At 41.1% G+C, this 26,620-nt stretch overlaps 2 protein-coding genes across 2 annotated transcripts; both read right to left on the bottom strand.

Annotated features, from left to right (window-relative positions):
- Positions 1-180: 180 nt before the first annotated feature.
- Positions 181-12,381, bottom strand: LOC120571790 (toll-like receptor 13). The gene is made up of 4 exons (XM_039820878.1): positions 12,253-12,381; positions 12,100-12,143; positions 1,361-1,478; positions 181-448 (listed from the first exon to the last, which is right to left on the bottom strand). Exons 1-4 carry the CDS (start codon positions 12,267-12,269, stop codon positions 208-210), a joined length of 420 nt encoding a protein of 139 aa, XP_039676812.1. The 5' UTR covers positions 12,270-12,381; the 3' UTR covers positions 181-207.
- A 2,879-nt stretch (positions 12,382-15,260) lies between these two features.
- Positions 15,261-22,814, bottom strand: LOC120571787 (toll-like receptor 13). Its single transcript, XM_039820874.1, has 3 exons — positions 20,282-22,814; positions 16,225-16,342; positions 15,261-15,498 (listed from the first exon to the last, which is right to left on the bottom strand). The coding sequence occupies exons 1-3, from the start codon at positions 22,812-22,814 to the stop codon at positions 15,261-15,263; spliced, it is 2,889 nt and encodes a 962-aa protein (XP_039676808.1).
- Positions 22,815-26,620: the final 3,806 nt, after the last annotated feature.

Genomic DNA, 26,620 nt, shown 5'->3' with positions numbered 1-26,620 from the left:
TTCTGCCTTTGGCTTCCCAGTTCAACCGCCCAGTCATCGGACGAAGCAAGGGAAGACATTGAGTTAAATTGCTCATTCCCTAACCTCCCCTAACCCCTCTAACCCTAACCCTAAACCCCTAACCTTAACCCCTCTAACCCTAACCCCCTAACCCTTAACCCCTAACCATTTCCAACTTTTTTGTAGCTTTTTTCCAACCGATGTATCTCAGCATCCTGCCGGTCCAGTGAGCAGGTCAGCGGTCTCGGTGGGAGCATCCCCCGTCTCCAGAGCTCTCCCTACGTTCTGCCAGAAGAGTCCCGTGTGATGGCCGGCCTGGGGCCAACTCAGGTAGGTGCGTTTCTTCACCAGCTTCCTCATGCGGTAGTACGGAGACAGCTGGTGGGCCGGGATCTCCTCCAGAAATAGCAGGATCAACACATCCTTCTGCTCGTCAAACAGACGGAAGCTGAAACAACACACACAGAAATGGAGTGTAAATAAGTATATTTACTACACTACTGTACTTCAGTCCAAATGTTGCGGTACTTGTACTTTACTTGAGTCTTTTCTTTTCATGCCACTTTCTACTTCTACTCTGTTACATTCATCTGACAACTTTAGTTACTAGTTACTTTACACATTAAGTTTTCTGCACACAAAACTCATGTAGTTTATTAAATAGAGTAGCAAAAACATGATCAAATACATTGAAAACAAATCCAAAAATGTGTGAAAAAGTTGATAAAAGTTGAAAGAAAATGTCAGAAAAGCTGTTTGTAAGATATCTGTACTTCATGGCTCAATTCAAACAATATAAAAAAGTATGTGTCTCTCCCTGTTCTCCAACGGACATAGTTTTACTGAAATAATGTCCCATAGTTGTCCAAAGGAAGGAGGGGACTTTGCCTCTGCTACTACATTCTGACCCACCCAGACCTCTCAGGTCGTCTGGGACAGGTCTACTTGTTGTCCCCAGAGTCAGAACTAAACAGGGGGAAGCAGCGTTCAGTTTTTATGCTCTACATATTTGGAACAAACTCCCAGAAAACTGTAGGTCCGCTGCAACTCTCAGTTCTTTTAAATCTAAGCTAAAGACCTATCTTTTTGATGTTGCTTTTCTTTAAATAATCTATTAACTTTAATTTCTTATACTGCACTGTAACTTTTATTCTTATACTGCACTATCAATTTTATTCTTGTCTTTTAATGTTTTTAATTTGTTTATTAATGTTTTTAAATTGTTTTAAATTGTTTTTAACTGCTCTTTAATGTTTTATGTAAAGCAATTTGAATTGCCCTGTTGCTGAAATGTGCTATACAAATAAAGCTGCCTTGCCTCTATAGAGCAGGAGGTTCTGATGGATGTGAGCGCCCCCACCTGGCCATCTGGATCTCTCTGGAGCACCACTCGCTCTGCAGGTAACGCCGGGTGATCACACAGATGGTCTTCCTGCTGCCGTATATGGCGTCCGTAATGTTCTCTACAATTGGTTTCCCTGTGGAGAGTTCAGACACACTTGTGAAATCATCAACTGCATCTTCAAGATCACTTTCTCAGGGTTCCTGTTTTAAAGCCAGTCAGCTGGAAAGCAGTCAGCTGGAAACAGGGTTGTTCCCCGAACTAACCTTTCATGTTTTTTTTAACTTTACGGAACAAATGGAGCTGAGTCAGGTGGTAACCTTCAGGAAGTGAAGTAACGTATGATTTTAACCCAAACCACCATCTTTTTCTAAACTTAAATAAGTAGTTTGAGTGCCTGAACCTAACCAAACTGTGACCGTTTCAGTGAACGTGTTTAAAACTGTGACCATTACGTTATCTGGTTCCAGATATTTGGACCCAAAGCTCACTGAGCTGAGAGCAAGCTACAAGTTTCACACTTATATTGCGGGCATCATTCCAACCCAGATCCAGCTTCTTAAGTGTCGGTATCTTGCAAACCGTAGTTAGGAGACCTTTGTCGATCCACTGATTCATATAATTCAGTCTCAGATGCATCAGTGAGTCGAGGCTCTGCAGGACTTTTCGGATCTCTTCGAAAGTAAGGAACGAGAAATTAAAATGCAGATGAGTTATGTTCCTTAGTAAAGTCTTGTCACGTATGTCCCATTTCCAGCCGGCAACATGGCCAGACATAGAAAAGTCTAGCATCTCAAGGTGAGGAAAGATCTCCGTTGTGATGCTGAACTTTTCAAACACATTATTCGAAAAATCCAACACCTTCAGGCTTGAAGGCTCATTCAGCAGCAGATCTTTGGTCTGAAAGGAGGGAAATAGATTGTCTGTAACGCTAATTTTCTGTATAAGTGGTAGCTGTAGGACGGGCTGAATGTCACCAACTTGTTGGAGCTTGTTTGAGTCTAAAATCACAGTTTCTAATCTGGACAGGGACTGAAAAGCTGAGGTATGAATGGACTTAATGTCATTTCTGGAGAGATCAAGCATGGTAAGGTTGGACAGTCCCTGAAAGAAGTTACCTGTCAGATCGGTGAGTTTGTTATAGCGCATGGAGAGACTTGTTAATGCCACCAAATGGAAGAAAGATCCATCGTCCACGTGAGTAATCAGATTTTGGTCCAGTGCCAAAAATCTGAGCCTTGACAGATCCTGGAAATCGTCCCTGTGTATCTGTTTGAGCTGATTGATCGAGAGATACACTACACTCGCATCTCTGGGTATGTCATCAGGGACAGATACAAGATGAAGTTGCGAGCAATGCAAAACAACATCAGCCAAGGCGTCGTTAGAATAACCAATGCTGCAGTTTTTCAGAGAATAAGCCAGGGAAGGGTTCAGATGTTGCACGAGACACAGAAGTAAGATAAGAAGTGTCCGTATGTAGTACAAAGACAAACCTCCCATTGCTGGCATTATGCTAACATTTAGGACCATCGCTGGAATGAGTTACTGCAGGCAGGGATTTGTTGAATGTTGTTCAAGGTATCACATCTGTAGAAGACAACACAACCCGTTACAACATTACTTTATCCTGCAAAGTAATAGCTTCACATTTTGGGAAATTACGCTTCTTCTTAACTTTCTTTGTTAGTTTATTCAATCTCTGGTGCAGGTCAAATAACTGAACTCTGGTCCACTTGAAAATGGGGGCCGCGTGACAAGAATGGGATATGCTCCACGAGCAAATCATATAATTTCACACCCGCAGATATCTAGCCTGTTTGACACAAGACCTCTCTCAGTTGCATCTGAGAGTGGGTCTGGGTAAGGTTCATTCACAGCCCATTTCCAAAGGCCAACGGACGCCGCTCAAATGACTCTGCGCACAATTGGATAGACCTAAAACCAGAGCGAAGAAAAAACATCTCAACCAGCGAGCATGTTGCAAAGCCCGTCGAACTATCGTCGTTGTGTAGTGGGCTTGAATGGACTCTTGGCCAGACAGACATGCAAAGCAAATCTCAACAGTTCGTAAGGGTTTTCCCAGGTTAGCAGATATCGCTCTTTTCACACTAATTCAACAATCGAGAGGGAAGCGGCAGCTGCAAACATGAATGTTAAAGTAGGGAGAGGGAAAGAATGGCACCTGCGCATATAAAAACTAATCAACACGTGCACAGAGCAACCACCATGTGCCCACGAGTTGATTTTTGCGGCTCGTACATGAAATATTTTTTTTGGACCACAGAGCAACAGGAACTGGCCCCCCCCCCCTCTTGTTAACCTCGATTCACATAGCTTTTGACTCATTTTTCAGGAAACTCAAAGTTTTTCTGTGTTTATGATGATACAGCGCAAGATAGTACTGTAAATAACGAAATATATGTGTCCATTCTAATGTTGGCATATGTGCGATGCTTTTGAAATGTCCTTAAATCCTTGCCGTTGTATGAACCCATGCCTCTAACATTAGAGCAAACCTTAGCACTGGCTAACATGGATGTGAGCAGGGTGCGGTTTGGTGGAGGGATGCAAGGGATTTACCTTCTTTATATCGCTGGCTCTGCTGAATATTTTTTATCACCCCCCCTTAAAGTGATCAATGTTACTTCACCAATAGACCATTATATGGGAATATAAATATTTAAAACTAAGTAAAGTGTTTAAATGTGAACAGTCTAACCTGCGGCAGCTGCTGGTTGTTATTCATCAGCTACAGAGCTCCAGGAAGCCGGCTACAGCGGCAGTTGTTTAGTCACCAACAGGTGACAGCGACCCGCCAGATGCCGGTCCTTTCAGGGGCAATGGCAATGACACTGAAATGAATAAATGTAGAAAATATCCTTGTTTGGATTAAAACACGGCAAGTAAACTCCGCTCCTTTGTGTTTAATGTTGACACCACGTTGTGCTATATGAGCTAATTTTCCATTGAATATTGAAGTCATAAGGGTTTTGGCATGGCTGGCCGAGTGGCACTACCCATGGTATTGAAAGGGAAAAAACGTCCCCACCTCTGCTTCTTTCACAAATGGCAAACATGGGGAGAACATACAAACTCCACACAGAAAGGCCTGGAACGACCTGGCTTCGAACCCAGAACCTTCTTGCTGTGAGGCCACAGTGCTAACCATTGGGCCAACGTTAATGTGATCGTGTTATAGCCCACTAATAGCCTAAATTAAACATGCCAATATTAAGTGTAATCTGGTATCATTAGTCATGTTAGCTAAAGCTATAAAGTTAGCTCTAATCTTAGAGATAAGGGTGCTTCACGAACACTCTGCAAGGATTATGGACATTTCAAAAGTATTGCACATATCCCAGCATCACAACGGATGAGAGACACAGCCTATTGCTTTATTTACGGTGCTGTCTTGCAGAGAACAGAAAAACTGTTCTTCGGCCAGGACAACAACTCTGAGCTTCCTGAATGAAAGCTGTCAATCAAGGTAAACTAAGGAGGTCTGTATGTGGGATCGCCTTGAAAGTGACCAGCACACCTTTACTTGTACTGGAGTATTTTTATGCTGTGGTATTACAATTCAATTTAATTCAATTCAATATTTATAGTACCAAATCATAACAGGAGTTATCTCAGGACACTTTACAGATAGAGTAGGTCTAGACCACACTATAATTTACAAAGACCCAACAAATCCAGTAATTCCCCCAAGAGCAAGCATTTAGTACATCAGTAGCGAGGAAAAACTCTTTTTTAGGAAGAAACCTCGGACAGACCCAGGCTCTTGGTAGGCAGTGTCTGACGGTGCCGGTTGTGGGTGTGATAAACAATGGCAATAATAGTTACAATAAAGATAATTGCACAATGACCAGAAATAGTAGTTACAGTGCCTTGCGAAAGTATTCGGCCCCCTTGAACGTTTCGACCTTTTGCCACATTTCAGGCCTCAAACATAAAGATATAAAACTGTAATTTTTTGTAAAGAATCAACAACAAGTGGGTCCCAATTATGAAGTGGAACGAAATTCATTGGCTATTTCAAACTTTTTTAACAAATAAAAAACTGAAAAAGTGGGCGTGCAAAATTATTCAGCCCCTTTACTTTCAGTGCAGCAAACTCTCTCCAGAAGTTCAGTGAGGATCTCTGAATGATCCAATGTTGACCTAAATGACTAATGATGATAAATAGAATCCAGCTGTGTGTAATCAAGTCTCCGTATAAATGCACCTGCTCTGTGATAGTCTCAGAGGTCCGTGTAAAGCGCAGAGAGCATCATGAAGAACAAGGAACACACCAGGCAGGTCCAAGATACTGTTGTGGAGAAGTTTAAAGCCGGATTTGGATACAAAAAGATTTCCCAAGCTTTAAACATCCCAAGGAGCACTGTGCAAGCGATAATATTGAAATGGAAGGAGTATCAGACCACTACAAATCTACGAAGACCCGGCCGTCCCTCTAAACTTTCAGCTCATACAATGAGAAGACTGATCAGAGATGCAGCCAAGAGGCCCATGATCACTCTGGATGAACTGCAGAGATCTACAGCTGAGGTGGGAGACTCTGTCCATAGGACAACAATCAGTCGTATACTGCACAAATCTGGCCTTTATGGAAGAGTGGCAAGAAGAAAGCCATTTCTTAAAGATATCCATTAAAAGTGTCGTTTAAAGTTTGCCAAAAGCCACCTGGGAGACCAAACATGTGGAAGAAGGTGCTGTGGTCAGATGAAACCAAAATCGAACTTTTTGGCAACAATGCAAAACGTTATGTTTGGCGTAAAAGCAACACAGCTCATCACCCTGAACACACCATCCCCACTGTCAAACATGGTGGTGGCAGCATCATGGTTTGGGCCTGCTTTTCTTCAGCAGGGACAGGGAAGATGGTTAAAATTGATGGGAAGATGGATGGAGCCAAATACAGGACCATTCTGGAAGAAAACCTGATGGAGTCGCAAAAGACCTGAGACTGGGACGGAGATTTGTCTTCCAACAAGACAATGATCCAAAACATAAAGCAAAATCTACAATGGAATGGTTCACAAATAAACATATCCAGGTGTTAGAATGGCCAAGTCAAAGTCCAGACCTGAATCCAATCGAGAATCTGTGGAAAGAACTGAAAACTGCTGTTCACAAACGCTCTCCATCCAACCTCACTGAGCTCGGAAGCTGTTTTGCAAGGAGGAATGGGCAAAAATGTCAGTCTCCGATGTGCAAAATTGATAGAGACATACCCGGCGACTTACAGCTGTATCGCACGCAAAAGGTGGCGCTACAAAGTATTAACTTAACTTAAGGGGCTGAATAATTTTGCACCCCAATATTTCAGTTTTTATTTGTTTAAAAGGTTTGAAATATCCAATAAATTTCGTTCCACTTCATGATTGTGTCCCACTTGTTGTTGATTCTTCACAAAAAATTACAGTTTTATATCTTTATGTTTGAGGCCTGAAATGTGGCAAAAGGTCGAAAAGTTCAAGGGGGCCGAATACTTTCGCAAGGCACTGTATAATAGTTATTGGCATAACATGGAAGTGTAGGGCTTTACAGGACGTAGCAGGGCACAGCAGAGTATATAAGGGCGTAGCAGGGCACTGTAGGACGTAGGAGGGCACTGCAGAGCATAGCAGGGTGTAAAAGGGCATAGCAGAGCGCCGAGCAGGACCACCAGGACAGCTGCAACCATGATTTAGGTGCCACCCTAATCCAAGGAAACATGCTGGGCGAAAAAAAAAAAAACATAAGCACTTCGGGGAATAAGCTCCCCAGAGTTAGCGACAAGCATTTCTGGGACAAGGATGCACACAGATGGAAAGAGAGAGGAGAGAGAAACTCAGTGTGTCAAAGGAAATCCCCCAGCAGTTTAAAACTATAACAGCATAATTTAGAGAGACAGGTTAAGGAGAGGAGCCTGGTCGGGCTTGAACTCTCCCCTGCCGGATCGGGCTGTACTGGCCTGCCACCCTCTACTTTGATTATAGCATTGATTATATGGTAGATTAATCTAACGACTATGAAGAGAAGTGAAGTGAAGGGTTGCTGCGTCTGCAGACACACAACCTCCCCCACCGGTCTGGCTGAATGCTGCAACTCCTCACTCCCTAAATATAAGCCTTATCGAAGAGGAGAGTTTTAAGTTTAGTATTAAATGTGGTGAGGGTGTCTGCCTCCCGGACCTAGACCAGGAGATGGTTCCACAGGAGAGGACCCTGGTAGCTGAAGGCTCTGGCTCCCATTCTACTTTTAGAGACTCTAGGAATCACAAGTAACTCTGCATTCTGGGAGCGCACTGCTCTAGTGGGGCAATAAGGTACTATGAGCTCTTCAAGATATGATGGTTTTTGACCATTTAGAGCTTTGTAGGTCAAGAGAAGGATTTTTAAATTCAATCCTGGATTTTACAGGAAGCCAATGCAGAGAAGCTAATACAGAAGAAATATGATCTCTTCTCTTAGTTCTTGTCAGAACACGCGCTGCAGCATGCTGGATCAGCTGGAGAGTATTAAGGGATTTATTTTGGCAACCTGATATTTAGGAATTACAGTAGTCCAGCCTGGAAGTAACAAATGCATGGACTAGTTTTTCAGCATTGTTTTGAGACAGGATGTGCCTAATGTTGGCAATGTTACGAAGATGAAAAAAGGCTGTTCTTGACGTTTGTTTTAAGTGGGTGTTAAAGGATATATCCTGATCAAAAATAACGCTTAGATTTCTGACAGTAGTGCTGGAGGCCAGGGCAATACCATCCAGAGTAATTATGTCTTTGGATAATGAGGATCGGAGGTGTTTAGGGCCTAGCACAATAACTTCAACTATGAGTTTAACATCAGAAAATTGTAGGTCATCCATGGTTTTATATCTTTAATGTATGCTTGAAGTTTAGCTAACTGACTGGTTTCTTCTGGCTTTATTGATAAGTATAATTGGGTGTCATCCGCATAACAGTGAAAGTTAATTGAGTGTTTCCTAATAATCTTTCCTAGGGAAGCATATATAAGGAGAATAGAATCGGTCCAAGCACTGAGCTTTGTGGAACGCCATGGCTAACTTAAACTTAAACTTAATGCAAACTAATGCTACGTTTACACGTGACTGGCTATTTTTATAAACGGACATTTAAACCTCTCCGTTTTCAGAAAAGTGTTCGTTTATATGTACCCGTGTATATATGCCGTCAATGCCGTCAAGAGCATGCAAGACCTGTAGGTGGCGGTGTAACGAGAAGCTCAAGCCCACGTTAGCCAATCAGAATCCCGACCATAGCAACAACAGCAACCAATCACGTCCTCTTTCTCTCTCTGCTGCCTAAACCTCCGTTTGTCTCAGTTTACTTGCAAACGTGCAAACGAAGATTTCCAAAATCTCCACTCTGGCCGGAGTTTTTAGAAAGACTCAGTTTCAGAAGCAAATTCTCCATTTGCGTGTTTGTCTGAAGCAGTTAGAAGGTCGTTAGTAATTTTCACAAGTGCTATCTCTGTGCTATGATGCATTCTAAATCCTGACTGAAAGTCCTCAAATAAACTATTGCTATGTAGAAAAACACATAACTGATTAGCGACTACCTTCTCAAGGATTTTGGAGAGAAAGGGAAGGTTAGATATATTGGTCTATAGTTGGCTAAAACCTCAGGATCAAGGATAGTTGTTTTCAGAAAGGTTTTTTTTATCACAGCTATTTCAATGACTGTGGTACATAACCTGTTAATGAGACACATTGATCATATCTAGTAATTAAGTTTTAACCATGGCCTCTTTGGGATGGGGTCTAAGAGACAGGTGGATGGCTTAGTTGAAGAGACTTTTAACATTAGTTGTTGCGGGTCTATAGGATAAAAGCAGTCTATATATGTCAGGTCGTGTTATTCTTTCTAGCGGTCCTGCATTTAAAGGTGAAGCGCTAGAAGTTGAGGGCAAAAGGTGATGAATTTTATCTCTAATTGTTATAGTTTTATCATTAAAGAAGCTCAGGAAGTCGCCACTACTCAGAGCTTTAGGAATAGATGGCTCAATAGAGTTGTGACTATGTCAGCCTGGCTACAGTGCTGAAAAGAAACCTTGGGTTGTTCTTATTTTCTTCTATTAGTGATGAGTAATAGTCTGATCTGGCATTTCTGAGGGCCTTCCTATAGGTTTTCAGACTGTCTTCCAAATCTAAACAAGATTCTTCCAGTTTAGTGGAATGCCATATAATTTCAAGTTTTTGTGAGATTTGTTTTAATTTGTGAGTTTGGGAGTTACACCAAGGTGCTAGTTTCCTTTGCTTCATCATCTTCTTTTTGATAGGAGCAACAGAGTCTGAAGTCATCCGTAGAGAGGCTGTAGCGCCGTCTACAAAATTATCAATTTGGGAGGGACTAAAGTTAATATAAAGGTCCTCTGTTATATTAACCTGACACATTTTTTTTTTTTTATTGAGATGTTTATTAAACCATTTAACAAAATCCCCCCAAAAAAGTGATATTGTTTATGATATATTTTTTGTATCAAATTTGATACATTGGGCGTTTTGGGCAAAGTTTTGCTCACAACAATGTTAATTTTAGGTACAAAAATGTGTTGTTGTTGGGACCTCAACTTCCATGCTTGTATGGGCTACACTTTCATCTTGATAGTCTTCCTCATCACTGCTATCTGAACTTCCATTATCATGCATAGTGTGTGTTTGTATTGTCAAAGGTATGATGTAGATTACATTACAAAATTGTCACTTGAAAGTTAAGGGATAAAGCACCTTAAATACCTGCAGTATCAAATTTGATACGCACATTTTTAACACGATTTAACTGTAATATAAATAATGAATTGTTAAGTAATCATGCATTGTTTCAATAAAGAAGATATTTAAAATAAGTAATAATATAAATGTTATTCTTACCATAACTTCATGAAAATTAGCAACTTGTTTCCTACCAAAATGTGTGGAGGATTTAATGACAGCAGCCATTTTGAAAAGGTAAAAAAGCCCTTTCACTGCTTGCAGTGGAATGATAATCCACTAGAGGGCAGAATACATGAATCAGATTATATACAGCAGGTGTTTAAGGAAATTATTGATAAAGTTGATGAGATAGAGGTTTAACAAACTTGTGTAGCAAATATGATACAAATGGTTTTACAGTAACGACATTGAGTTATATTCTGTTGGAATATCTTCCTTAAATTTAGCTATAGCACTGTCAGATAGGCATCTAGTGTAGAAGTTTTCATCAAATTTTGTATAATATGTTAGTAAGAATTCTAAAGTTATTAAAAAATGGTCTGATAATGAAGGATTCTGCGGAAATATTATTAAATCTTCAATATTGAGGCTATATGCCAGGACGAGGTCAAGGGTGTGGTTAAAACAGTGAGTGGCCTCATGCACACTCTGACTGAAACCAATCGAACCTAGTAGTTGCGTTGAAAGCAATACTAAGGCTATTGCTGTCAACTTCCACTGGATATTAAAATCACATAAAATAAGTACTTTGTCTGAATTAAGGACTACACATGATAAAAACTCTGAGAATCCAGATACACATTCAGAATATGGACCTGGAGCTCGGTAAACAACAACAAATATAATTGGCTGTAATGTTTTTCATGTTGGATGTTGAAGATTAAGAATAAGACTTTCAAACGAGTTATAATTTAGTTTAGGATTAACTAAATGGAAACTGCCTGAGCCTCTAGGAATTTGAGTAGCATTATGACTGGGAGGAGTGGCTTCATTTAGACTAACATATTCTTCACGGCCTTGTGCACTCCCCGGTTTAGAGCTAGTGCTATGCTTCCTTCGGACAGTCACCCACTCGCCCGGCTGCTGAGGGACTGCTAACAGAAGCTACAGTATGTTGGCCCACACCAGATACGGAGCGCTGGCTAGCTATGGAAGCATATGATTTTGATTCCATGGTGATCACTAAGCCTCGCCTCCAGAGCAGCGAATAAACTACATTTATTACATGTATCATTATCACTAAAGAAGGAAGAGGAATAGCTAAACATTTGACACACCGAGCAAAGGAGAGCAAGAGAGGGAGAGGAATTAGCCATTGCTAATGGCAAAGCAAAAGTAGCTAACAGTGTTTTAACTATTGTGAGATCAGTGAGGCAGTCGCTGTAAGAGAAGAGAACTATGAGTGCCTGAGTATATCTAGTGTAGTTTAAATGTAATTCAGAAAAAAAGCCGCTAAATTAAACAATAAAGCAGAGTTGAGTAAGTTTTTGCTGGATCAGCAAAATAGCGTCCGAAACACGGTAACACCGGAAGTGAGACAATACGCTTACTGTAAACGTCAGCACATCAGTCTGGTTTTGGCTGCATATTTGTGTGTCTGCCTGCCACTCAACTGCCACTCTGCTTTTATTTTACATATTACTTCAATAACTGAGTTGTACATAAAACAAGCTGAGATCCAGCAAAAGATCCCAAAAGATAAAACCTAAAACATAAGTAAAAGCTGCTTTCAAAGCAAAGGAAGAAAAGAAAAAGTCAATAGGACAAGATTGTAAATTCGGAGGAAAAGGCTCCATGTCAACAAACTAAAGATCTTTCAAATAAAACTGTAAATCCTATGAGTAAAATAATCTTCCATCGATGCATACGACAAAAAACACTGACTATCTTCACAATTGAGAAGCCAAAACAAGGAAATGTTTTACACAAATTAATTATCACCAGATTTATCCCCATGTAGTTTGATTTTAAAGTTAGGATTTTAGCACAAAAACAGCAGCAGAAACATCACAGATACAATTTCTGATACTCACAGTACGTCTCCACTGCGTGAACAGGGCGTCTTCGTTTCTCAGTTCTGATGTTTCCACGACAGCAGCGGAGGATATAAAATGTCACATCTGATCATTCATCTCACTTCCCTTTTTTCATATGAATTAATTTCCTTAAACCAAAAGACAACTTACAGAGAAAAGTGTGTCATGGGTCTCCAGCTCTCATTTCCCCTCTCTATGTCTGACTCGAATGGCAAATCAACGCAGCAACCCTACCTAGATTACGGGACTTAAAAACAGAGTAAGAATAGTTTAATTAGCTGCTTTAAATGGAGCATAACCCCAAACCCCCCCTAGGTTTGGGCTCCGCCCACGAATGTTTACAACATCTGGCTTCACCGCTAAAAAATTGGCACACATGTGAACTTAATAATTTCACCTTTACTTTAGAAAACCAGTATTTAGATCAAAGCTGCCCAATTAATGCTCGCGGGCCAATTTCGACCCACAACAGCATTAGACATGCACATTTCAGTGCTGTAAAATACTACATGACTACAAAACATACTTTAGTTGTATGTAGCTGATAGTTGACAGGTAGCTGGTTCGTTTAAACTGTTTTTTTTTGTTTCTAGTGTGTGTTCTCTGTAATAAAATGGCTTTAAAAAAACAATAAAAATACAGCCAATCCAATCCAACTTTATTTGTAAAGCACATTCAAATATAACAGAGTTTAGCCAAAGTGCTGCACATTAAAAAAGCAACAAAGGATCAGAATATTACACTTTGATATATGACACTTTAGACTGTTTAGCTTTAGACTTTTACCCATTTTTAAGCAAGCCATAAGCCAGCAGTAGTTTAACTTTACCTTTTTGCCAAGTGTATTGCTAATTAGCATCACAAGCAATGATCCGTAAAGTTGTGTCATTTTATGAGTATAGGTACACGAGCACAGTACCGGTCAAGATACCGATAACCCTTAATGAAAAATAAAGAGTTGAACCCCTTTGTCTAAAGGAGGGAGAGAGAAGGAGAAAGTTGAGCTCCTCTTTGTTAGAGGAGAGGGATGGAGGGGAGAGAGGAGGGAAGAGAGACCCTAACACTGACCCCTAAACCTAACCCCTAAACCTATCCCCTATTAGTTAAGTATGTTAAATAATATTCCATTAAAAGCTTACTATGCATTTTCCATTTTTCTCAAACAGCCACCCGTGGAGTCGATGTGGAGTACTCGTATATAACGTTACCTTTGCTGCTTTTTAGCTGTATCCAATGACATCTTGTCCGGTTCGTCACGCGGTCAGTTTCTCGTTTTCTTTTCCTTAATTCTTCCGACTGCACTTTCTTTGTTTTCTTCGTCGACTCTGCCATGATTCACTTCTGAAATGCATGCTAGTGTCTTCCATAGAGGCTTCTTCTTATATGTTGTTGATGTATGTGACATCGGGCCGTAAGGCGAGTCGTGATTCTCGCGAGATATGGTGGGGCGCCACCTCTCAAATCTGCATTGTTGGTTTTGCCAGCGACGTCCCCCCCTGCTTTGCTATCGGTGTGATTCGCCCTACTACGAGTTCATTTACCATCAAAATGACTTTGAAGCTGTTATATTAAGGTACAAATCTTGCACAGTGTGCCTTTAACATTGAAAGAGATGTTTTTATACTGCGACGCTGGGGCATTTATTTTCATAATTTTATATATTATTTTACTTATTTTAATTATTTATTTTGTAATCTCTCCAAGAGAAAGGCCAGGGTAGGTGTGGAGATGACCTTTTATTTAAAGGTCCGATGACATGGTGCTCTTTGGATGCTTTTATATAGGCCTTAGTGGTTCCCTAATACTGTATCTGAAGTCTCTTTTATATAGACCTTAGTGGTCCCCTAATACTGTATCTGAAGTCTCTTTCCCGAAATTCAGCCTTGGTGCAGAATTACAGCCACTAGGGCCAGTCCCACAATGAGCTTTCCTTAGGATGTGCCATTTCTGTGTCTGTAGCTATTGAGGAGGAGAGAGGGAGGGGCAAGGTGGAGGGTGGGGGTGTGGCCTTGACCAACTGCCACTTTTCTCATTTGAAATCCATGATGCCTCTCTCTCATGGGTTGGCCAAAGTCTCTGGGCAGGCAAAGCAGAGAAAGGGGAGGTAACCTTGCTTGTTATTACCTCATAACAAGCAACATTCCAGAACGGCTCATCTGAGCTTTCATTTTCTCAAAGGCAGAGCAGGATACCCAGGGCTGGGTTTACACCTATCACCATTTCAAGCCAATTGGGGACCATAGGCAGGCTGGGGGAACTCATATTAATGTTAAAAAACCTCATAAAGTGAAATTTTCATGCCATGGGACCTTTAAAGTTGTATTCTCCCGATGCCCATACTGTCCAGTGGTTCTTTTAACCTGCTTTTAATATCTGGCTTCCTTTTGATCAGCTTTTATATAACCAAACTTGGGAAAAAGGATGATTTTAAGTGTTTTATTCAAACCAGGGATCCCCTGGTGCCCCTCGCAGCGCCATATACCAGGCATTGCTTTTTAACCCAAACCTAACCCATATAAATAAGTATGTGTCGGAAATGCAGATAAAGAAGAGCTTTAAAGGTGCTCTAAGCGATGTCACGTGTTTTTTAGGCTACACAATTCTTTGTCACATACAGCAAACATCTCCTCACTATTTGCTAGCTGCCTGTCCCCTGAACACACAGTAAAAAAAAGTGGTCTCTGTAGAAAGCCCAAGCTCATCAAACACCAAAAATAACCAACTGCGCCATTCTGCACCACCAAACATAACAAAAAATGTTCCAGCCAATAATCAACAAGAAGGAGTTGGGAGGTGGGTGGTTTTGGGGGGTTAGTGCGTGGAAGTACAGAAGGGAGGGGAAGGGGATGGGATGAGGAGGGAGGGGTGAGCTAGACTCCGTTTAGTTTGACTATACTTCGAACGTCAACAAGAAGTGACGTCACCCAACATCGCTTAGAGCACCTTTAAGTGAATGCAATGGACCGTTTTTCTGCCGTTGGCTTCCCAGTTCAACCGCCCAGTCATCAGACGAAGCAAGGGAAGCCAGCAAGATGAATTTCTCATTCCCTAACCCCCTAAACATAACCCCTCTAACCCTAACCCTAAACCCCTAACCCTCACCCCCTAACCTTAACCCTTTTCCAACATTTTTGTAGGTTTGTTCTAACTGATGTTTCTCAGCGTCCTGCCGGTCCAGTGAGCAGGTCAGCGTTCTCGGTGGGAGCGTCCCCCGTCTCCAGAGCTCTCCCTACATTCTGCCAGACTCCTGTGTGTTGGCCGGCCTGGGGCCAACTCAGGTAGGTGCGTTTCTTCACCAGCTTCCTCATGCGGTAGTACGGAGACAGCTGGTGGGCCGGGATCTCCTCCAGAAACAGCAGGACCAACACGTCCTTCTGCTCGTCAAACAGACGGAAGCTGCAACAACACACACAGCGGTGGAATGTAACTAATACATTTACTACAGTACTGTACTTCAGTAAAATTGTTGAGGTACTTGTACTTTACTTGAGTCTTTTCTTTTCATGCCACTTTCTACTTCTACTCCGCTACATTTCAGGTAGTTGTTGTACTTTTTACTCCACTACAGTCATCTTACAGCTTTAGTTACTAGTTACTTTACACATGAAGATTTCTGCACACAAAACTCACATAGTTTATATAATACAATAAGCAAAAATGTGATCAAATACATTGAAAAAAAAATCTAAAAAGGGGGGGAAAAGTGTAAAAAACAAGTCGAAAAAAAAACATATATCAGAAAAGAGTTGAATAAAAGAAACAAAAGCTGTTGAAATCTTGCCAGTGGCACCAAACTGTTTTGGAAAGAATATGTATAGTAGAGAATAGGGAGAGACTAGTTATTTTTTATTCTGTTTGTCTATTTACATATTTTCCCAGTCTGATACTTCAACAGTTTTACCACAAACTGAGACTTTCTTAACTTGCTAAATAATTTTTTAAACTGACGATTATCATATGTGTAATTCATGGCTCAAATCAAACGAGAACAAATAAGTATTTGTCTCTCCCCATTCACCAACGGACATATTTTGACTTAAATAATGTCCCATAGTGGCCCAAAGGAAGGGGGGACTTCGCCTCTATAGAGCAGGAGCTTCTGACGGATGTGAGCGCCCCCACCTGGCCATCTGGATCTCTCTGGAGCACCACTCGCTCTGCAGGTAACGCCGGGTGATCACACAGATGGTCTTCCTGCTGCCGTATATGGCATCCGTAATGTTCTCTACGATCGGTTTCCCTGTGGAGAGTTCAGACACACCTGTAATATCATCAACTGCATCTTACCAATGGAAACAAGAATACAACACAAACACAATAACAACAGATTGAGTTTCAGATTTGTGTATCTAAACTTAGTTCAAGTATATTTAGCTCATATTATTTAAAGGGCAACTTTGTTTTTTTTTCCACCTGGACCCTGATTTCCCATGTTTTGCTTTGGTGTTTTCACACTCGGTTGAATCGAACTACAGTTCGTTTGCCACACTGGTGCGGTTCTTTTGGGCAGGTGAGAACGGAGCAATCGAACTCTGGTGCGCACCAAAAGCGGAGCAAACTAGTGCGCTTTCAGTCGAACTCTGAAGTGGTTTGTTTGTGGTGAGAACATGATCCGTACTCGAACCGCACCAATTATACATACTCTGCAAGTCTGAGCTAATCTCTTCTGTAGTCAGGTGTGTTTATCAATCTGCGATGTAGCAGAGCAGCAAACTGTAGCAGCCTCAAGGTTTCTTTCACAGAAATAGACTGCGTCAAGCTTGCCGTCCGTCACTCGTATCTCCTTGAAAAAATGGTTATTAAGCCTATAAACAAACTCAAGAAATCCTTGAAGTACTAGGAATATTGTACTGTTGTTTGTACTGTATTGTCTGTTTATGTGTCTGTATGTCTGTCAGGGAATCTAGTCCCTGTTTTCCATTGTGTTTTAGATCTGTTTTATTTGTCTGTTTTGATTATTAGTTGACCCCTTTCCCCTTTGTCCTCAATGTTTTTAATCCATGTGTTGTATTCCCCTTCCATCTTAAGGACCACAATGGAAACAAGCCTTTGGGCTTTATTGTGTTTTTATCCTTTTGAACACCTCTTGTTGATTATTGTTCAATAAAGTTTTCATTCATTCATTCATTCATTCTTGGTCAAACCAGCTGCCATAGAATTGGAGACAGACGCTGGCAGAGTAGAGCAAAGTCTCGATGACCAGAGCAGATGTATTAACGTCTCTTGTGAAACAATGTCTGATAATTTTAATGAAATAAGCTGGTTTGAGCAGACCAAAACACAGGACCTTCTTCCTGTATTTACTTTTTTGCTTCCACCCCCAGACACATCCGACAAATAAGAGGGCTGGACGTTCTTGCCTGATTTGTAGTGACGCATTTTGGTACGCTTGGATTTTTCCAGGTGTGAAACTAAACCAAACCAAACCAACCGAGGGCAAATCACTCCAAGTTTACTAACTCACCAACTGATTCGGACAAAAGCAAAAGAACTACAGGTGTGTGATGGTTGTGGCGTTCTCGACCAATACTGGAAAAACTTTAAAGATTGTTATTCCAATCAGTCACTTATGCATGAAAACATTGACAATAGGGTCCAGGTTGAAAAAAAAAAAAAGTTACCCTTTAATTAGTTTTACTGAAGTACAGTTTTAAACACTCTATTTAACAGTGTGTTATTGATACTTTTACCTAAAGTAAAAGACTTCTTCCACACATTTTTTGGTCCATGCATTACTTTAAAAATTATTGATATTTGAGATCGCTTTCAGTATTGGGAGGCAATTGATTGAAACTATATGTTCTTGTTCTTTTATCTAATGACATTTAGATTCATCTTTTAAGTTGCTCTGTGTCCACTCTTCTTCTTCCTCTTATCTTCTTCCTGTCAGAGATGTTGTGATTACAGAGCACATACAGTTACAGTGCCTTGCGAAAGTATTCGGCCCCCTTGAACTTTTCGATCTTTTGCCACATTTCAGGCCTCAAACATAAAGATATAAAACTGTAATTTTTTGTGAAGAATCAACAACAAGTGGGACACAATCATGAAGTGGAACGAAATTTATTGGATATTTCAAACCTTTTAAACAAATAAAAAACTGAAATATTGGGCGTGCAAAATTATTCAGCCCCTTTAGTTAATACTTTGTAGCGCCCACCTTTTGCTGCGATCACAGCTGTAAGTCGCTTGGGGTATGTCTCTATCAGTTTTGCACATCGAGAGACTGACATTTTTGCCCATTCCTCCTTGCAAAACAGCTCGAGCTCAGTGAGGTTGGATGGAGAGCGTTTGTGAACAGCAGTTTTCAGTTCTTTCCACAGATTCTCGATTGGATTCAGGTCTGGACTTTGACTTGGCCATTCTAACACCTGGATATGTTTATTTGTGAACCATTCCATTGTAGATTTTGCTTTATGTTTTGGATCATTGTCTTGTTGGAAGACAAATCTCCGTCCCAGTCTCAGGTCTTTGCGCAGACTCCATCAGGTTTTCTCCAGAATGATCCTGTATTTGGCTCCATCCATCTTCCCATCAATTTTAACCATCTTCCCTGTCCCTGCTGAAGAAAAGCAGACCCAAACATGATGCTGCCACCACCATGTTTGACAGTGGGGATGGTGGGTTCAGGGTGATGAGCTGTGTTGCTTTTACGCCAAACATAACGTTTTGCATTGTTGCCAAAACGTTCGATTTTGGTTTCATCTGACCACAGCACCTTCTTCCACATGTTTGGTGTGTCTCCCAGGTGGCTTGTGGCAAACTTTAAACGACACTTTTATGGATATCTTTAAGAAATGGCTTTCTTCTTGCCACTCTTCCATAAAGGCCAGATTTGTGCAGTATACGACTGATTGTTGTCCTATGGACAGAGTCTCCCACCTCAGCTGTAGATATCTGCAGTTCATCCAGAGTGATCATGGGCCTCTTGGCTGCATCTCTGATCAGTCTTCTCCTTGTATGAGCTGAAAGTTTAGAGGGACGGCCGGGTCTTCGTAGATTTGCAGTGGTATGATACTCCTTCCATTTCAATATTATCGCTTGCACAGTGCTCCTTGGGATGTTTAAAGCTTGGGAAATCTTTTTGTATCCAAATCCGGCTTTAAACTTCTCCACAACAGTATCTCGGACCTGCCTGGTGTGTTCCTTGTTCTTCATGATGCTCTCTGCGCTTTACACGGACCTCTGAGACTATCACAGAGCAGGTGCATTTATACGGAGACTTGATTACACACAGCTGGATTCTATTTATCATCATTAGTCATTTAGGTCAACATTGGATCATTCAGAGATCTTCACTGAACTTCTGGAGAGAGTTTGCTGCACTGAAAGTAAAGGGGCTGAATAATTTTGCACGCCCACTTTTTCAGTTTTTTATTTGTTAAAAAAGTTTGAAATAACCAATGAATTTCGTTCCACTTCATAATTGGGACCCACTTGTTGTTGATTCTTCACAAAAAATTACAGTTTTATATCTTTATGTTTGAGGCCTGAAATGTGGCAAAAGGTCGAAACGTTCAAGGGGGCCGAATACTTTCGCAAGGCACTGTATATAGTTATAGTATTTACATCTGAGAGGTTTCACATATGTTTTTTTCTTTTTGCAGCTCTCTGCGTCTGTATGTCTAGTAATCACTTGCTAACACTCGCTTCATCTAATGTGCTTCTTTGATTTTCATGCGGCTAGTGGTGGGAGGCCAGTATGAGATGTACTTCTCAGATTTAAATAAAGATACTTTAGCCATCAGAGTCAGCATCAACTTTAAAAAAACAATCTTTTTCAAAGGTGTGTAGAAGCTGTATAAGTAGTTTGAGTGCCTGGACCAAACCAAACTGGAACCGTTTCAGTTAACGTGTTTAAAACTGTGACCATTACGTTCCCTAGTTTCAGATATGAGGACGGAAAATGCTCCTGTTGGTCGTATCAAATGGAAAAAATAAACAACCTATATCCTCGTATGATTTGGCGGAACAGTTGGCCGTTTTAAGGATTTGAACTTAATATTTTTCTGGAGAGGACAGTTTCTGTATTGAAGTGGGAATTTTAGTGGCAACACTTAAGTATTAGGGCAATATCTGAAGCTGCTAAAGTTTCGTTTTTGTGTAATAAATTAATGACAGGTAGCAGAAAACGATAGAAATTCAGTACGAGACGAAGACAGACAGAGTAAGAGTTTACCTGGTTGGAAGTCTCTGTGGTGCAGACAGAGTCTCCAGCCCTGCTCTCCTTCCAGCGCTGGAAGCATCTCTTGGTAAACCCAGGCCTCGTTGTCAACATTGTAGGAGATGAAGGCGTCGTAAAGATGACGAGCTCCGGCCTTTTTCTTCCTGTTGTCATATAGGAAGGCCCGGAAGAGGTGGTAGGCGTAGGCTAGCTGCCACCTCAGAAAGTGGTAGATGAAGGATGCAAGGAGTGTAAGAACAACCAGACAAATGCTGGAAATAAAGCAGAGGAAGCTAATGTCCATCCAACAGGACAGGATGTCAAAGTCCAGAAGCTTGTTTCCTTGTTCAGCCACAGGGAAAGAACATGTGTACTGGTAGGCATTAACAACCTGAGTTTGGTTGTTGTTCTGCACCCATTGGATAAAGCCAGCATTAGAGCAGTCACAAGTAAAAGGGTTGTTTTGCAGATCGAGGTATGTTAGGGCAGGGAGAAATTGGAAGACTGTCTCATTGATCACAGTTATCTCATTGTCACTTAGTTTCAAACATCTGAGTGCAGACAGATTGGCCTGGAACAGAAAATCCAAAGATTTGATCTTACTCGTTGAGAAATCGAGAACCCGCAGGTGCGGCATTGGCTGAAACAGTCCAGGATCCAAGTCTGACAAATCAGTCTGTCTGATTGTCAAACTCTTGAGCTGCCGATTGAATTGAAATGTGTCCACATCTGGCGGAGAAATGTAGAAATTCTCAGCTGTGAAGTCCTCTAAATGTTTCATAGCCTGGATCATTTCTATTGGTATGTCAAAGGGAAAACCAGTGTGATAACCCTCACATATTACTGTGAGAAATTTCATAGATTTTAAATGAAAGAAAGCTTTATAATAGTTTGGTTGAGGACCTTTGAAACTGTCAATAATAAAGTAGGTTGTAAGATTTTCCAACTGCTGTAAACCTCTGAATTTATTTTCAAATTCGAGTGAAAGAGATACACTAAGGTTACCTAGGTTATTCAATCCATCGAAAGCCTTATGTTTCACCCTCCCGGTATGTGTTGACACCACATCCAAATATTTTAAGGACCCTAAACTTTGAAAATCCCCCTTTTCAAGAATAAGTACAAAGTTGTTGCTCAGATCCAAGAACTCAAGCTTCTTCAGGCCTATTTTGAAGGCGCCTCCGAATGTCCACAGCAGGTTGTCGCTCATATCTAAAACCTTCAGGTCATTAAGACTTTCGAAGATGCATCTGTCTAGTTTGGCAATGTGGTTGGCATACAAATAAAGCTCTCTGAGGCGTGTTGTGTTTGTGAAATCCTCACATCTCAACTCAGTGATAATATTGTCACCAATATTTAGGATCTCGAGATAGGAGAGACTCCGAATGTCATCTGGCACCTTGGTGAGAAGGTTGGTCTCTAAAGTTAGGGAAATCAGTTGCTTCATCAGTCGAATCGAGCCTTTAGACAGTTCAGTCATGGAAGTACACGACAAATCAAGCTCACTGAGCTGAGAGCAAGCTACAAGTTTCGCACTAATATTGAGGACGTTGTTAAAAAACAGATCCAGCTTTTTAAGTGTCGGTATCTTGCAAACCGTAGCTAGGAGACCTTCGTCGATCCACTGATCCATATAATTCAGTCTCAGATGCATCAGTGAGTCGAGGCTCTGCAGGACTTTTCGGATCTCTTCGAAAGCAATGTATGGGCAATTAAAATACAACTGAGTTATGTTCCTGAGTAAAGTCTTGTCAGGTATGTCCCATTGCCAGCCGGCAACTTGGCCAGACATAGAAAAGTCTATCATCTCAAGGTGAGGAAAGATCTTTGTTGTGATGCTGAACTTTTCAAACACATTATTCGAAAAATCTAACACCTTCAGGCTTGAGGGCTCATTCAGCAGCAGATCTTTGGTCTGAAAGGAGGGAAATAGATTGTCTCTAATGCTCAGTTTCTGTATAAGTGGTAGCTGTAGAATGGGCTGAATGTCAGCAACTTGTTGGAGCTTGTTTGAGTCTAAAATCACGGTTTCTAATCTGGACATGGACTGAAAGGCCGAGGTATGAATGGACTGAATGTTGTTATTGGCGAGATCGAGCATGGTAAGGCTGGACAGTCCCTGAAAGAGATTGTCCGTCAGGTTGGTGAGTTTGTTAAAGGCCATGTTGAGCCTTGTTAACGCCACCAAATGGATGAAAGATCCATCATCCACGTGAGTAATCTGATTTTTGTTCAGCCACAAAATTCTAAGCTTTGACAATTCCCGGAAATGGTCCCTGTTGATCTGTTCGAGCTGATTGTACCTGAGATACACTAAACTCACATCTCTGGGTATGTCATCAGGGACAGTTACAAGGTTACGTTCCGAGCAATGCAAAACAACATCGGCCAAGGCGTCGTTGGAATATTTGATGGAGCAGTTTTTCAGAGAATAAGCCAGGGAAGGTTTCAGATGATGCACGAGACACAGAAGTAAGACAAAAAGTCTCTGTATGTAGTACAAAGACAAACCTCCCATTGCTGGCATGATGCTAACATTTAGGACCATCGCTGGAAGAAGTTACTGCAGGCAGGGATTTCTTGAATGTTGTTCAAGGAGTCAAATCTGTAAAGGACAACACAATACATCACACAACATTACCCTGCAAAATAATAGCTTCACATTTTTGGAAAATACGCTTCTTTTTGCCAAACAACTTGAAAATGGGTGTCGTGGGACAAAAACGTGACACGAATCCTGTATGGCGTCAGGATTATGTCATATCTCGCAAGCAAAAATAATACATGCTCCATGAGCAAATTATATCATTTCATCATATAAAAACCAAGCAGCATTCGCAGAGACAACCTGACCTCACAGAATTCTGTGAAATGAAGACGGCCCCTTAAGTTAAGGAAAAGGTGGTGGGTGGGCTTACGTTTCAATGACACGTGGGACAACAATGGGACAAGAAGAATGTGACAGTTGGGTTTAGGAAACGTGATACACGAAACACAATCCCTGGTCTCCTGGGTGAAAGTCCTGAGTCGTTTGACCCATCCACCACCCCAACCAACCTCCCTACGTGGATTTTGGGGCTTTCATACTACTCACCACCGTAGTCGCTCTTAATGCTACCTCATTTTGTCATTGACTTTACATTGATATAGTTTTCTGTGGTGGCCACAATGTAATGTGGTGTTAACAGTTTGAGATCAATTCATAGAATTCTGTGAGACCAGGCTGGTAGAGAGCCGCCACTATGCGCCCCTGAGTGTTTGCTGTGCGAGCAGAGGAGGGCAAACACGCTCTTGTAGGTAAACTCTGCACGCAAAGTTGATTTCTGCACGCCCGTAGGAAACTGCCTTTTGAAATATTGGGGGCAGAAACCAAGAAGGAATTGGCCCTCCTCTGATTGTTCACTTTCTATTTATTCTATATTTAAACCTTGTTTTTTTAATCATAGGCTAATGAATTACTGCCACTGTCATATTGGTAGTCCTGAGAGCGAATTTCGTTCTCCGTCTGTCTAACATGCTGAATGACAATGAAATTGAAATTGAAATTGAAATTCAAGGCTATCACACTATCAGGGACCTCCTTAGTTTACCTTGATTGACAGCTTTCATTCAGGAAAGTCAGAGTTGTTGTCCTGGCTGAAGAACAGTTTTTCTGTCTTTATAAAGATGTAGGGCAAGATAACACCGTAAATAAAGGAATATATATATATATATATATATATATATATATATATATATATAGTCTCTCATCTGCTCTCTCAATGCTTTTTAAATGTCCGTAAATCTTGCCGTTGAATGAACCCATGCCTCTAACATTAGAGCTAACCTTAGCCCTAGCTAACATGGATGGGAGCAGGGTGCAGTTTGGCGGGGGGGATGCAAGGGATTTCCCCTCTTTATATCACTGCCTCTGCTGAATAATTTTTTTCACCGGTGGGAAAAAATGTTCCACCCCCCTCAAAGTGATCAATGCTACTTCACCAATAGACCATTATATAGGAATATAACTATTTAAAACTAAGTAAAGTGCTCAAACGTGAACTGTCTATAGTGCAATCTGGCGCAAATTGAACCTACCACATGGGTACCAAGTCGACCTTCTCTGGGATATGTTTTCATGCTAATCGAATGTGACCAGTTCTAGCACAAACCGCTAATTAGTCGAACGACAAACGCCATGCTTGAGCTATGTTACTGGTTACACAGCGTTTGTCGTACGACTGGTCATGACTGTTTTCCCAAGATGGCGCCCGCCTGTATATGTGAATGGTACTGTCTTTCCAAACTATCTTTTTAATAAACTGTCTATACACTTACAAAGTTCTCAATACTTTCGGTTTACACATAGGGACCCTCATTATGCTACCGTGGAAGTGTGGTGCTATTTTGAGCCTTGTTAGTGGTGTAAAATAGCGATTTATTTTTTACGACGACAAGCGTTATAAGTTAATTAGCGGTTTGCGCTAAAACTGGTCACATTCGATTAGCATGAAAACATATCCCAGAGAAAATGATTGCAACATGTTGGAAACCACTTTATGACTTGTCTGCTCGTGCATGGATCCTTTGTTTATTGGATGTCTTATATATAGAACTCTCTACTGCTCGCATAGGTGGAGCCCCAGGAAAGACTTTGGACACTTGGTTTAGAAATGCTGAGTCCTTGAAGTCCATGCTGTGAATTTGTGCTACAGCCTTTACTTCTGTTTGCGTATGTGATTGGTCCCTTGTCTTGTATCTGTCTGTTTATGTATGTGTTTGTTGATGTCAGTTTTCTGCATGTATTATTTGTAAGCTGTGGACATCACTCTTTCTGTTGCGTTCTTTTAATGTTTCCCTCCTTCCCTTCTGTCCTGTCTGTATTTTTTGGCCCTGGGACATGTTCTTATGTCACAGTTTTTGCTTGTAATTGTTCTTAATTTCTAAAATAAAAATTAAAAAAATGTGATCACAAAAAAAGAAAACATATCCCAGAGAACGGTCGAATCGGTACACATCTGTGCTTTTGGCGTGAGATCTAGGTTCATTTTGTGCTGGATTTGTAAACTCTGCTTCCTAGTGTTATGGTTGTGTATGTTCTGTTTCCTGTTTTATTTTGGTAGTCTGGTTTTCTGTCTTGTCTCGTCTTGTTGTACTTCCTGTCTTGTGTTTCCCACCCTTATGTGTTTCACCTGTTGTATCACTTGTTGATTGTTCCTTGTTTGCTTGTTTCCTCTTTTATTTAGTCTTTGTGTTGCCCTTGTCTTGTGTCAGATCATTATTTGCTGTTCAGTTTATTCTCGTTTGGCTTGTCAGTGGATTGCTTACCGCTGTTCTGTGTTTGCCTGTTCCTGTTTTTGGGTTCCTACCTGCTCCTGTTTTTTGTACTTTGCCATTAAACCTTTGAACACTACACTGCCTGCTGTCCCTGCAATTGGTCCACCACATTCTCTGGAAGACTGTGACACCTTGTGTTTTATGTTGACACCACGTTGTGCTATATGAGCTCATTTTCCATTGAATATTGAAGTCATACGTGTTTTGGCATGGCTGGCCAAGTGGCACTACCCATGGTATTGAAAGGGAAAAACATCCTCACCAACCTGGTTGTAAGCCTGGCCAGCAGTCAGGTTATTCCAGAAACAGAGATATTGATTCATGACAGGGTGTATTAACGTTAACGTTAATGTGATAGCATTATAGCCTACTAATTGCCTAAGTTAACCCTCCTGTTGTCTTCGGATCAAATTTGACCTGAAGACACTAAGTACAACAATTTTGAACCATGCACCCGGCACATAGACCCTTTTCACCGCCGTCAAACTAGCAAAAGTGGATTTGGACACGCCCTAAACGCACATGTGCCATGCGCTTCAAGCCGTGCGCTTAGATCATTAAAATAGGGCCCCAAATGTGTTCTGAGTGACAGTGTGTGTTATCTAGATGTGAATTGGACATAGTGTTTGGCTGCACTGTGTCATGGTTTTGTATGTTCTGTTTGCTGTTTTATTTTGTGTTGTCGGATTCTTGCCTTATGTTAGTGTGGTGTTCCCTGTGGTTTTGTTCCCTGTATACTGGAATAAATCTTTTGTTGAACTGCATTTGGGTCCGAGCCTCATCTCCACCCTGACACAATGAGCCTGTTCTAAGACGTGTGTGAAGAGTTGTGTTGCTTGGAATGAGTTTTGCAGGAGACGTGAACTGCTTAGTTCAGGTGACTGTTTGTAGTGCAGACTGTAGTTTGAGTTATGCACATGTTGCATCAGTTGTGCCCACTGCCGTTTAGCAATCGAAAAAAAAAACTGTATACATCCCAGATATATTTTCTGATACACAGAGTACGTCTTTAGATCGCCGCATCTTCGTTTTTCAGTT

The sequence above is a fragment of the Perca fluviatilis genome, chromosome 13 (genome assembly GCF_010015445.1).
Source record: "Perca fluviatilis chromosome 13, GENO_Pfluv_1.0, whole genome shotgun sequence".
In the NCBI taxonomy this organism is placed as follows: domain Eukaryota; kingdom Metazoa; phylum Chordata; class Actinopteri; order Perciformes; family Percidae; genus Perca; species Perca fluviatilis.
Note: the sequence above shows the minus strand (reverse complement) of the source record. Positions and strands in the feature narration are given on the sequence as shown.

What these genes read in the sequence shown, in the direction of transcription:
- LOC120571787 (XM_039820874.1), bottom strand. Translation starts at nt 22,814, where the DNA reads ATGGTCCTAAATGTTAGCATCATGCCAGCAATGGGAGGTTTGTCTTTG. An exon ending in CCACAGAGACTTCCAACCAG is followed by an intron (nt 16,343 to 20,281) that starts GTAAACTCTTAC and finishes AACTCTCCACAG; the next exon opens with GGAAACCGATCGTAGAGAAC. An exon ending in AGAGAGATCCAGATGGCCAG is followed by an intron (nt 15,499 to 16,224) that starts GTGGGGGCGCTC and finishes GTGTTGTTGCAG; the next exon opens with CTTCCGTCTGTTTGACGAGC.
- LOC120571790 (XM_039820878.1), bottom strand. An exon ending in TCACGCAGTGGAGACGTACT is followed by an intron (nt 1,479 to 12,099) that starts GTGAGTATCAGA and finishes AACTCTCCACAG; the next exon opens with GGAAACCAATTGTAGAGAAC. An exon ending in AGAGAGATCCAGATGGCCAG is followed by an intron (nt 449 to 1,360) that starts GTGGGGGCGCTC and finishes GTGTTGTTTCAG; the next exon opens with CTTCCGTCTGTTTGACGAGC.